The sequence below is a fragment of the Cibotium barometz genome, chromosome 2 (genome assembly GCF_041138505.1).
Source record: "Cibotium barometz isolate CiBa-2024 chromosome 2, ASM4113850v1, whole genome shotgun sequence".
In the NCBI taxonomy this organism is placed as follows: domain Eukaryota; kingdom Viridiplantae; phylum Streptophyta; class Polypodiopsida; order Cyatheales; family Cibotiaceae; genus Cibotium; species Cibotium barometz.
In genome coordinates, this window is record NC_141047.1 from 49,200,200 (window position 1) to 49,213,524 (window position 13,325).

At 38.9% G+C, this 13,325-nt stretch overlaps 1 protein-coding gene across 1 annotated transcript; it reads right to left on the reverse strand.

Moving 5' to 3' along the window:
• Nucleotides 1-356: 356 nt before the first annotated feature.
• On the reverse strand, nucleotides 357-4,616 carry LOC147641177 (cytochrome P450 709B1-like). The gene is made up of 5 exons (XM_086809925.1): nucleotides 4,182-4,616; nucleotides 3,713-3,945; nucleotides 2,916-3,166; nucleotides 2,231-2,627; nucleotides 357-1,216 (listed from the first exon to the last, which is right to left on the reverse strand). The coding sequence occupies exons 1-5, from the start codon at nucleotides 4,537-4,539 to the stop codon at nucleotides 779-781; spliced, it is 1,677 nt and encodes a 558-aa protein (XP_086666051.1). The 5' UTR covers nucleotides 4,540-4,616; the 3' UTR covers nucleotides 357-778.
• Nucleotides 4,617-13,325: the final 8,709 nt, after the last annotated feature.

The window sequence follows — 13,325 nt, forward strand, 5'->3', positions numbered from 1 at the left end:
TCCCAATTTTTTGAGATTGTTGTTCGTTTCTTCATGGTAAAGCGCGGCTATAATGCAACCCAAATGCAAGCCACGTTGTTATTTCAACCACTATTTTGTGCCATTTCATACATAACAAATGGTAAATTGTGTGCCATTTTGACCACTATTTTGTGCCATTTTATACAAAGATTTACCATTTCAACCACTACTTTATGCCATTTCAACCACTATTTTGTGTCATTTTATACAAAAGAATTTAACATTTCCACCACTACTTTATGCCATTTCATACGTGATAAATAAATAAAAATTCTCACCTTTCTCAGCCATTCCTAAAAAATGGCACATGTGGAAATAGCAGCCCAAAAAGGTCATTTAATACTTATGAAATTGCACTTTTTAGCTGCCATTTCCATCGAGTTTTATAGCAGTGAAGGATATAAATGACATCTGAAAAGAGTACTGATCAAAGATGACACTTGTGTCCCAATTGTAACAAGACCCCTAGAGGTAACATCATTGGTAACATCAACACCCTCACACAAAACTTTCATTGATCCATGTACATGAGAGTGGGGCTTACGTGAACTCTAAGTGCCTTCCTAACATATGACATTCTAACATATGACATTGTTAGATCAAACACTTTATTATGAAAATTAATGAACCTCGGTTATGTATGCTAGCCTTAAAGAAATAAAAATCTTAATTATATGGGGCAGCCTTAAGCATATTAGGTAAACTACTAATCCATGAGATTAAATGGAGGATGACTTGGATGTCCATACCATAAGAACTAGTTCATTGATAAGGATTGGAGGATGACTTGGACACCGTGTTTGGGTCTCATAGTGATGGCAGATATTGGGGCATGACGATAGTTGGGAGAGAGATGGAAACAAAAACGTTGAAGGATAAGAGAGAGAAAAATCTTTGCCTCCATGATGGCAAAGTTTTGGCCAATACACATGCGGGGTCCCATGCCAAAGGGCATAAAGGCATATGGGTGATTGCATGCTTTGGACACCCCATTTGCAAATCTTTCTGGTCGAAACTCATCTGCATCCTCACCCCAAACCTCTTTGTCTCTATGTATCCAAAGGTTTGCAACAATCAATGATGTCCCACGTGGCAGCCATCGATCGCCCACCTTCACATTGCTCAGTGTCTCGCGCCGATCGAACTCTGGTGCAGGGGGGTATAACCTTAGAGATTCGTTTAATATCATCCCCACCTACACATGCAATATTGAATCTCATCAATGCAAAGTGTAATATTTCATGCATATAAGAGAGAGAAATAAATCTAGAGTTTTTCATCACGTAAAATTAGTTGTTAGGCTAATTATCGTTATCAATGAAATAAAGAGATTTTGGTTGTTAATCCTACATGAGATAAGCTTGGGTTATAATAAGGGAGAGTGTGTCTTGGACCAACTTGAAAAAGAAAATTTGAGCTCAGATCAGCACTTACGTGAGCGTCATCAATCAGCCAACAAGGAACTAGCAAATCATAGATAGTGTGCTATTAGTTTTATGTTGAGAGATATTAAGTACACTACTCCTTAATATCTTGAGAGATATTAAGTAGGCTACTTAATATATTGTTATTTTTCTATTGATAGATTTTAAGCAGGCTAATTTGGGTTACCTTTGATAAGCCTACAACACTTGGGTATGTTAGTTTTATGTTGAGAGATATTAAGTAGGGTACTGAATATGTTGTTAGTTTTATATTGAGATATAAAACCAAATATGTTGTTACTTTTATGTTGAGAGATATTAAGTAGGTTGCCTTTGATAAGCCTACAAAACTTGAGCTTAGCTTGACAAGGAAGAGAATGTGGAATACATACCACCTTAAAATATTTGTGCTAAGCTTCACAAGGAAGAGAATATTGTGGAATTAAGACCAACTTAACGTACTTGAGCTTAGCTTGAGAAGGAAGAGAATAATATTGTGGAATCAAGACTACCTTAACCTTGGGTTGTAAAGGATAATGTGGGTTCAAGACCTACTAGAGATTAAGTATGGAATAGCCAATGTAATTCTGAATGTTGAAAAAGCAAGCCTGACTAAAAGTGGATAATGTGAGAAGATGAACATGTCTTACTAATATAAAAGTAGGTTAATATTGGAAGTAAACCTCGTGAAACAACTTAAGGCAAATGATTTTGTAAGCTCCCAATAGATACACTCGCACACACAAAAAAACCCTTAATAAATAAGAGCAAGTATTAGGCCTTACAACTTTGAGCTTGTTCAGTTGGTTCGCCTTAGGTTCACCTTTCTCTCCGCACACTTCCAAGACTTCTTCCCTGGCTTTTGCTTGCCACTTTTGGTTAAGTGATAATAAAACCATGGTCCATGCTAGCAAATTTGCAGTGGTCGCATGGCCGGCAAAGAAGAAGGTTTTGCATTCATCTATCACTTGTTCTGTGGTAAGGCGAGCTTGCTTGCTATCAAGCTTGGCATCTAGCTCCTCTGCAGCCAGAATCAAGCCTAACAAATCAGTCCCATAAGCAAAGTGAGATCCTGATTCTGCAACTATAGCCTTTCTCCTCAATTCTATGATCTCACGAAGTTCTTTATTGTTTCTGTTCTCAATCTCCTTTATTTGCTGATTTGTGCTAGTGGGAAGGTACCTGTCATCACCCCCATCAAATAAAAGCATTACATTATTCCCAAAATGATTGTATTGATAAAGTAACAACTTAGTTAAAAAAACATTAACAACCTAATTAGCTAAGAACTACTATCAATAACAATAGGTGTAGTCATTTATTAAGGTCTAACTATACAAACATCAAACTTTCCACTACCTTAAGAACTCACAAATTTTATACCAATGGATGAAGCACCTAGTATAGCTAAGAGCAACAAATTAGTTTAAGTCTGATAAGGTAGTGAAGTGCTAGCATTTTAATACTTACGAATAGAGTGGAATGATATTAATTGGGACGGTCAAGTTATTAAGGAGCTCAAGGAGGTGCTCTAGTCTCTCAAACACAGCTTTGCCTTGGAGATAGCTTGATCCAAATGAGCTGCGTGCCAAAATATCAGCTGTCGCATTCTTGATGTCATGTGCCACCTCCAACTCTGCCACATGCCCCTGCTTTCTGACTTGGCTCTCCCATGCTTGCACCATCGCCAATGAGCCGGTCACCATGTCAGCCACCAGTTCCTACCACACAACAAAATTATAGAAGCTCTAAATTGTAATACTACCAAACAACAATCAAATTGTAATATAGTTTAGTGGTAGATGTGCGGAGAAAAAAAAGTATAGAAGCTCTAAATTTGCAATAGAATTTAGTGGTACATGTGCGAAAAAAAGTTAGTCACCAAATGGTGAAAAACCTCTCTCTCTCTCTTCAAGTTATATTGAAGGCATTTTTGAGAGGTTTATAACTAAAACCAGCCCAAAATCTTAGAATTTTCAAACCTTTAACTAGTTTTCGAATTCCAATACTTCAAACTACATACATTGTATTGGGTTTTTGTCACTCCCTGTTTTAAAATTAGTACTCAATAAATAAATGAAAAAAAGTATACTAGTTATTTCAACATTCTATGCATAAAAGTTATTTGAAGATGCAATTAGCTAGATTAACCTCAATTAAGATTTGAAGATATTAGTATGTAACATATTTCAATTTCCAGAGGATTTTATCAAGAGAAGGCTGGCAATTCTATTTCAAAACCCATTGATGTTATATGTATAGAAGACCTTGAGCTTCTCAGAAAAGAATGCAGGGCGAAGGATGTTGCGTTGTTGGTGCCAGTCTTCACCATTGGAGAAGGCAAGCCCTGATCTGCCTAGCAAGCTGTGGAAGGCTTCAGTGGTAGCATAGGGCTTTTGCATTTGCTTCACATCCGCCGAAGAAAAAATGCTTCTCGCATCGTCTGCGCTACTAATCACGAAGGTGGGTTTATTACCCCACCAGAAAACTACACGAGAACCTGCAAGAACAAGCCCAACAAAACACTTAACCTATATATAATATAGTTCAGCAAAGAAAAGGAATCGATCAAGATTATCAATCAAATGTAGTATTTAAGAAGCTGCAAAGATCTTAATCATTAATACGATGAAAATAACGGAACTTATCTGAAGTCATGAGATATAAGGTTAATGCATTAAATCAATGATTATTTGATTGAGCACTGAGTTAAGGGATTCCAGAGATGTGATATACCTGCGTGCTTAGAGAGGAGATTGTTGTAGAAGGGGAAGATATGGGGTAGAAGGAGATGGTGATGAGAGGGGGAAGGGATGTCGGAGAGTTGAGCCTGGGCTTCGAGACGCTTGAGCTCAGGGAGATCTCCGACGATGGGGCGATAAGGCAAGACGGTGAAGCCTTGCTGCAGCAAAGCCCTCCGAAGCGAAAGCGGTCTCCAGCAGTAGACGTAGAAAAGGTAAACAGACAGAGAGGATATTGCAATGGCGAGCAAAGAGTAGAGGAGAGTACTGTCATGGCCAGCAGCTCCACGAAAGCCACAGGCAGCTGCTGCAATTACAAAGGGTAAGAGTAGATGCGCCTGCAATGGCGGCATATTGGCGCTAGTGGCCTGCTCTCTGACACAAGTTGACGAGATGATGCTAGACGTAGTAGTGCTCTGCGACTCACGGCGGCTATGGTGCTAAAACTGCCTCTGCCTCGGCCTTTATAGAAACCACGCGAGACGACGGCGGGTATTTCCAATACGCAAACTTACGCCTACACAGTGACGTCATTCTATAGACGTCATCGCTTAGCACAGCAAATTATTTTGAATTTATCATTGACGACCCAATTACCACTCCTGAAAGCATTAGAAAGAAAATTATTTTTTATATCATCGCTTTCTCTTTCTCTTACCATCTCTTTCTCTTTCTCTTTCTCTTTCTCACACACAATGTTACGGATTGTCCGTCCGTCCCTTTGTGATTGATTGGGGACACCTGATTACCACTATGTTCGTAGCATAGCTCTTGGATGATTCCGAATATTCCTTGTGGAGGACATATGAATTTATAAGTGTTGGATTTAATGCTTATGTGTTATTGTGTCATTTTAGCATATGTTGCTAATATGAAACGTGCAGTTTGAATGGACAACCTGTAAGTTGATGAGATTAACGAGCCTTGTGCTCGTGAGCCGTTATGGCTCGGACATGATGGTGCGTGAGAAGGTCTTCATTTTTGGTATTTTGCCCGTAGTATTTACTACGAGATATTTTGTATTATTGTTGACCGCCCACTTTTCTTATACATGGACGTAGACCTATTAATTTTGTTGCATGTGAATTAGCTCTTGGAGTTCTTTACGTATTTTTTCTTTAGTGGTTTAGATCAGAAGAATTTGTCTAAACTTTTGGTTTAGATAAGAAGAATTTGTCTAAACTTTTGGTAAAAGCAACTCCTACTTTTTGTAAAGGACAAGCCCATGCATAAGTGTGCAACTATTTTTAGAATGTATACTATTTTTATGAATAAAGACATAAATACCCAAGAGGTGGAAGCATGCCGACACTTCTTGGGGGGGAGATTGCACCCCCAATACTGTATTGAAGTATGGATGGAAAGGAGACCAAAGCCCTATTTTCAGAATTGCTAAGCACCTTGTATGCTCAAAATCCATAATCGATAGTGTAAGATTATCCACCATAAATCAATTGAAAGAGAAAAGCACTTATTGGAGACTTTACACTAGAAAATAATTCTGGATTAAACTACGCTTTTAATTCATAATTCAGAACTCAAATTTAATTTCTTTTTCTCTCTCTTTCAATCGGCGAACGGAAGCTAACGATGAGTTTTTCTCAATGCCTGCGATTTCTTCGAGCGTGCTGCGCGGGGTAATCAGCCATGGAGAGTCTCATTTCAATCAGTTTTGCTATAAAGATTTAGTTAAAGCTTTAAAAAGATTTATTTTTTAGAGTTTTTTTTAAAGGAAAAGACCCCATTTTGCGCTGCACTACCGCTCCCCCCTTCTATTTTCAATCACAATTATCTTCTCTCTCATAATTGAAATCAACGCGGCTTGCTTTTCTTTTTTTTTTCTTAGGCACTGAATTTTTTTTCTTAGGCGCTGAATTTTTACAGCTAGCCACTACAACATTTTTAGCGTTGATTCTCACGTGCATGTTTTTTCTTGTTAAGCTTCAGATTTTAAAAAAATCTTAAAGGCTTTTAGTTGCAAGCTTTGGTTAAAGCTTTTGTTGCAAAAGCTTAGGCATTTAAAAGTTTTAAAGCCTTTTTTTTAAAGAAAGAAAGAGAGAGCTTAATATAGTTGGCCACATTTAAGATTTTTACTTCCTTTTTGTGTCTTCTCTTGGGTGTGCCCATCGGCATTTACTTTTTGACCAAAACAAATGTAAAAATTAGCCAACCCTCATGTAATAGTTATAAGAGCTAATAGCTAATAATATAGCTTTTCTAAGCTATTTAGCTATTTTCTAGAGTTATAAATTTAAAAAAGCTTTGTCTATTTAAACCGTATAAAAATATTTCGTTTTTGCTTAAATTTAAAGCTTGTGGAGTATTTAAAAATATTTTATTTTTCGTGAGTGCTCTGCAACTCATGGCTATGGTGCTCTGCAACTCATGGCTATGGTGCTAAAATTGCTTGCCCTTGGGATTTGATGAGTATGGTAAGCGAGACGACAGGTACGAAGTTACACCTGCACAGTGACGTCATTCTATAGATGTCATCGCTTAGCACAACAAATTATTTTTAATATATCATTGACAACCAAATTGCCACTCCTGAAAGAAAATTATCATTGAGGTCATCCCATTAACGCCATCTCTTAGAAAGAAAATTATTTTTTATATCATCGCTTATCATCTCTTTCTCTTTCTCACACACACTCTCACCATCTCTTTCTCTTTCTCACTCATACTCTTACCATCTCTTTCTCTTTCTCACACACACTCTTACGGATTGATTGGGGACACTTAATTACCACTATGTTCGTAGTATAGCTCTTGGGTGATTCCGAATATTCCTTGTGTAGGACATATGAATTTATAAGTGTTGGATTTAATGCTTATGTGTTATTGTATAATTTTAGCAGATGTTGCTAATGTGAAATGTGCAGTTTGAATGGACAACCTGTAAGTTGATGAGATTAACGAGCCTTGTGCTCGTAAGCCGTTATGGTGGCTAGGACATGATGGTGGTGATTTGGCGTGAGAAGGTCTTCATTTTTGGTATTTTGCCTGTAGTATTTACTACGAGATATTTTGTATTATTGTTGGCCGCTCACTTTTGTTATACATGGACATAGACCTATTAATTTTGTTGCATGTGAATTAGCTCTTGGGGTTCTTTACGTATTTTTCCTTTAGTGGTTTAGATAAGAAGAATTTGTCTAAACTTTTGGTAAAAGCAACTCTTATTTTTTGTAAAGGACAAGCCCATGCGTAAGTGTGCAACTATTTTTAGAATGTATACTATTTTTATGAATAAAGACATAAATACCCAAGAGGTGGAAGCATGCCGACACTTCTTGGGGGGGAGATTGCACCCCCAATACTGTATTGAAGTATGGATGGAAAGGAGATCAAAGCCCTATTTTCAAAATCGCTAAGCACCTTGTATACTCAAAATCCATAATCGATAGTGTAAGATTACCCATACATCAATTGAAAGAGAAAAGCACTTATTGGAGATTTTACACTAGAAAATAATTCTGGATTAAACCTCAAATCAAGTTGAAAAGTTGAAGAGTAGGATACACTTTTAATTCATAATTCAGAAATCAAATTTATTTTCTTTTCCTCTCCCTTGCAATCGATGAACGGAAGCGAACGATGAGTTTTTCTTAGTGCTTGTGATTTCTTCTAACGCACTGCGTGGGGTAATCAGCCATGGAGAGTCTCATTTTAATAAGCTTTGTTATAAAGATTTAGTTGAAGCTTTAAAAAGCTTTATTTTTTTAAGTTTTTTTTAAAAGGAAAATACCCCATTCTGCGCTGCACTACCGCTCCCCCCTTCTATATTCAATCACAATCATCTTCTCTCTCACAATTTAAATCAACACGCCCTGCTTTTCTTTTTTTTTTCTTAGGCGCTCAATTTTTACAGCTAGCGGCTACAGTGTTTTTAGCGTTGATTCTCAGTTTCGTGTTTTTTCCTGTTAAGCTTTATATTTTAAATAAAGCTTAAAGGCTTTTAGTTGCAAGCTTAAAGGCTTTTAGTTTCGTGTTTTTTCCTGTTAAGCTTTATATTTTAAAAAAAGCTTAAAGGCTTTTAGTTGCAAGCTTTGGTTAAAGCTTGTGTTGCAAAAACTTAGGCATTTAAAAGTTTTAAAGCCTTTTTTTTAAAAGAAATAAAGAGAGAGCTTTATATAGTTGGCCGCCTTTATGATTTTTACTTCCTTTTTTCCATCTCCTTTTGGGTGTGCCCATCGGCATTTACTTTTTGACCAAAACAAAGCTAAAAATTAGCCAACCCTCATGTAATAGTTATAAGAGCTAATAGCTAATAATATAGCTTTTCTAACCTATTTAGCCTACTTTCTAGAGTTATGAATTTAAAAAAGCTTTGTCTATTTAAACCATTTAAAAATATTTCGTTTTTGCTTGAATTTAAAGCTTGTGGAGTATTTTAAAAAAATTAAGTGGCCCAAAACCTTAAGCATAATTTTTATGTGAGGGAGTTAGACAGCTTATGTATATGTAAACCTTTATTTTCTTTACGAAAGCATAAGTTAAGACTTTCCTAAAACTAAGAGATGGTAAAACAATTTGCGGAATCTTCCATCATGTGACCCTAAGAGAAAACTTATTATAGAGACTTCTTTTTAAACTTGTATGTTAATTCAGGAAATATGACTAAAAGGTTGCCTTCTTCAAGTTTGAGGGACACCTACTATAAATATCTTTTGAAGGTATTTACACAAGCTTCAATGAAATTTATGCCATAGATTTTGTCTATTTCTAGAAATAATATGTATAAGTTTATTTTGTTTAGCCTAGTTTGAATTATAGACACTAGAAGAAGATGTGCTAAAAATTTTATCATGTTTTCTCTATGAAAATGTAAGTTCGTATGGAACTCCAGTAACATAAGTGCATGATCATAACTCTTTCATTGATAGATTGTACAAATCTTAAGTCCTATTTAGTTTAGAGACCTTCTCTATGACCTGAAGAGATCACATAATACCTTTTCCCCAGTAATGCCATTTTACATTAACTCGTTTATTACTTGAACCTTTTATTTTGATTCCTAAGAGAGAATTACAATGAAATAGTTACATCCATGTTTTCATTTTATCAATCAAGATTATTAGAATTGTTCCTAGTCATTCTATGTTCATGTTTATATTGTGCTTAAATTTTGAATGTGTTGAAAGTCAATTCTCAACTCAAGGTAAGTTTCTTCTATCTTTATATCAATAATCAATTTATTTTTTATTTTTATGGCCATGAATTTTGTTGAAGAACCTTCAAATTTCATATGCATAGAAAGTATACCGATTCACATGTCTTAATTGGAATGTTAAAATTGTTTTTGAAAGATATTTTCAACGACATTACAACAATAAGATATGCATTCTCTACCATTCTTCTCATCACAAATATTTGTTATTTCTTTAGTTTCATTTATGGTAGATTTCCATAATGCCCCACAATTCAAGTATGTACAAATTGAGTCTATTCATGAGTTCTTATATAAAGAATGGAAATAGAAATTCCACAAGATACTTTTCAAAGATTGAGTAGAAGGAGTACAAAAGAACTAAGAAAAGTAAACAACAACACTTGTAGCTCCATTACTAACAAAAAGTCCAGGAAGTCTTTCTTTACATGTTACAGATGCCATAAAAAAGGACCTTATGCTACTGAATTCCTGTCAAAAAACAAGAACATGCTCTTATCTACTCTCATAATTGATCAAGCAAGAGGGTATCATCACCAAAATATCAAGCAAGAGGGTATCTGTTAACCCATGGCGGACATTGCGACGTACTATATTTTACGTCATTAATTTAAATATTCTGAGTCATGGGCCGAGCTTGTCGGCACCATATGTTAAGGATGAAGGGATTGGGTGATCGCCGATGAGAGGCGCACCTTGGATATCAGTAGGATAAGGGTTAGGGTCGGCCGGCCATGTATGGGCGCCCAAGTGTGAACGGCCAAGTCACCTATAAGAGTCAAATGTAACCCTAAAATCCTCATTCTCATGTGTTGTGAATACAAGAGTGCTCTTGCCTTATCTCTTTGGTTTCCTTCTCCTGTGTGTGTGTGTGAGAGAGAGAGAGAGAGAGTGAGAGAGCGATCGAGCGCACTGTGTAGCGGCACGGCGGCGGCGGCGGCGAGGCGGTAGAGCGGCGACGGCGGCTCCTCCTTCACGGCTGCGACGCGAGAATCCTTCAAGGCGGCAGTTAAGCGGTGCGTGACACACCTTTTGCATTCTGTTTTGAGCTTGCCTTCCTGGTTGTATGCTTGCAGCCATTCGTGGCTCGCATACGGTGTCCGGCAAGTCCCCAGCTCTACGACCTGTGCGGCAAAAGCGCACATTTTTTGCGCCGCTGTGCCGGGGAGTTGCCCTGCACCAAGCTCCAGTTTGCAGCTCGGCTGCTGCGTGAAGTTTAATCTACACTGTAGGAAAGCGACTGTGTGTTTGTTGTTAAGGTGTTTCTGTGTTTTGCAATCTGTTTCTGCAATTTGTCTGCTGCATTTCTGTTTCTTTTGTTATATTTTCGCTCCGCGTGTGGACGTGCGTTCTGTTATCTGGTTTCTGTGTGTGAGAGGGATTTCTGAATCCCCAGATCTGTGCTGTCAGATCTGTGCTGTGTGTGCAAACTGCGCCGCGGCCAAGGCTGAACCCCAAGGAAACCCTAGAAAACTTATCTCACAAAAAAAAACAGAAAATAAAAAACAAAAAAAATATAAAAAATAAAAAAGAAAAAATTAAATTTTATTTTCAAAGAAAGAACCGAACGTGTGGAGAGGAAAGATTTTCTAATTGGAGAAAAAAATTTTGAAAAGAAAGAACCCCAATTGACCCACGACCCCGGTCTCGGTCTCGGTCTCGGTCTCGGTCTTTTGATATATATATATAGGAGAGTGAGCCTCCATAGCTTTCTTTCAAGTGAGAGCTTATGGGAAGTTGTGCCCTATATATAGCCCACTCCCCAAGGAGTAAAGTGAGCATGTGGGATAAAGCCCTTACCCTTTCCTCCACAAGCAAATAGGCTTTGCCCCTTCCCCCATAGGAAAACGGACTGTTTTGAGGACCACAGGAGCTCTGGATAGGCGAACACTGTGCTGTAAAGCACACTAGGACCCTTTGAACGATACGCTCGTTTTGAGCTATCACACGTCCTAGTCCAAGTTCGACCGTAAGTAAGGGGGTCAAAAACGAGTTAAAAACAATCTAAAAACAATCCAAAAACAAGTAAAAACGGGGTGCGAAACACCTAAGAAACCACTTGTGTGAGTTTCAAGGGTAGTTACCAACGCACGTAGGGTACCCACGTCACATGCATCTACGCTCTGGTCGGGTACTGGAGTCTGAGCCACTAGAAAGCGTTTCAGTCTACACAGGCTCACACCATCCCTCCACGTTAGCATCTTGGCCTTCGGCTGGAACCCAAGGGAGTGCAACCCAAGATCCACGAATAGTGGATAGTGACTCATCCTCTGACTCAGAAGCCATGGAAGGGCACCCTACCAAGAATAGTGGATAGTGACTCATCCTCTGACTCAGAAGCCATGGAAGGGCACCCTACCAAGAACCCTGAGGAGATAAGCCAAAACATGCAAGTGTGGGCCCCACAACCCGGATCTAGCATGTTTAGTCGTCTAATAGAGACCTTTAGTAGAGCTACACGCTCTGAACATGCGACAAGCGAAGTAAATGAGGAAGGAGGGGTAGTAGATTCGCCATTCACATCCTATGTAGACCCTACCCTCCCAAAGAGTGTCCATGTGGATATTCTACCCACTTCGTTTAATGAGGGCCCTACTGAGCTACCACATTCCGATGCTCTTCCTAAAGTAGAGGTCCCTAGAAGCCAATCCATAAGAAGTGACATTGCATCCACTTCAAGAGAACCGTTTGGCACACCAAGTCTAGATGGGATATTTCTCAATGAAAATTGGGAATATGATCTACACACAGAGACTCTAACTGACCTATACACAGGTTACACATACCATGTAGGTTGGTTAGAAGTCCTACGATCTACATCTAGCGCCACTAATCTAGAGGAGCAACAACACATGATATGTGAGGTGATTCATAGAATTATCCAAATTGAGAGGCAAAATAGGAGAGTGAACTTAGTTTCCACTGGCCCTATGAGATTTTTGGATACGGGCAAGGCAAAACAACCAACCCTATCACAATTGGAGACTCCCTCGGTGAGTCCCATAGACCCTTCGTATGTTGTTTCGCCTGGAGTCTCAATGCAGGTTGAGCCCACGAGCAGTAACTTTAGCTTTCCAACCTTGGCTCAACTTTCCATTAAGGAATTCACAATGCCTACCCCAATGATGAGCATGACAAAAAGCACACCTGTTACCACTGTAGTTAGTACGACACCGCTACCTAGTGGAACAGTACCTACAACAGTGCGTGGCAGTGCCTATCGGCCTTATGGACCTATTGCTACTCATGCTCAAGTAGCTCCTACGCCTGTTGGTATGCCAATGGCGTATGCTCCACGACCGCCTTATCACCACCCTTATCCAAGAGGAGCTAGGCCTAGCCACATATCATATCCTACGTTATTTGCCAACCTACTCAGACCAACGCCAACTCCTATCAGCCAGGCTATCCCAGAAGTGCCTCCACCAGCTATGCCTGCTCACCTAGGTGATCTCGCAGCGTTTGCTCAGACGATCGGACGATCCATTGCGGAAAACATGCGGGACATGCCTGAGAGAGAACCTAGAAGCAAGGCAGTACAAGTGGCTAAGCTCACTCAAAACTTCAGTGGTAACGAGGACGTTAGGAAGCACATTGAAGTCTTTGAACACGTGTGTGATTCCTTGGAAGAGCACAATGAGCTGCATAAGTGTAAAGCCCTAGGCTTAACCTTGAGTGGGAAGGCCGGAGATTGGTATCGAACCTTAAGGGTTGAAGAGCGCACTCACTACCCCACTCTCAAGAGATTGTTCTTGAAAGAATACATACGTGAGGGTGTGCTTTGGGGAGTAGCATCTCAACTCCAAAAAGCTGAACACGAGGAAGGGGAGTCAGTGAGAGACTTTATAAGTCGATTGAAGCATCTAAATTCTCGCTGCACTCCCGATGAACGCTTCAATAACAACCAACTCCTCGATAGATTCATCCGAGGATTGCGCCACGAGGACATTTACAATGGCCTAGTCATTA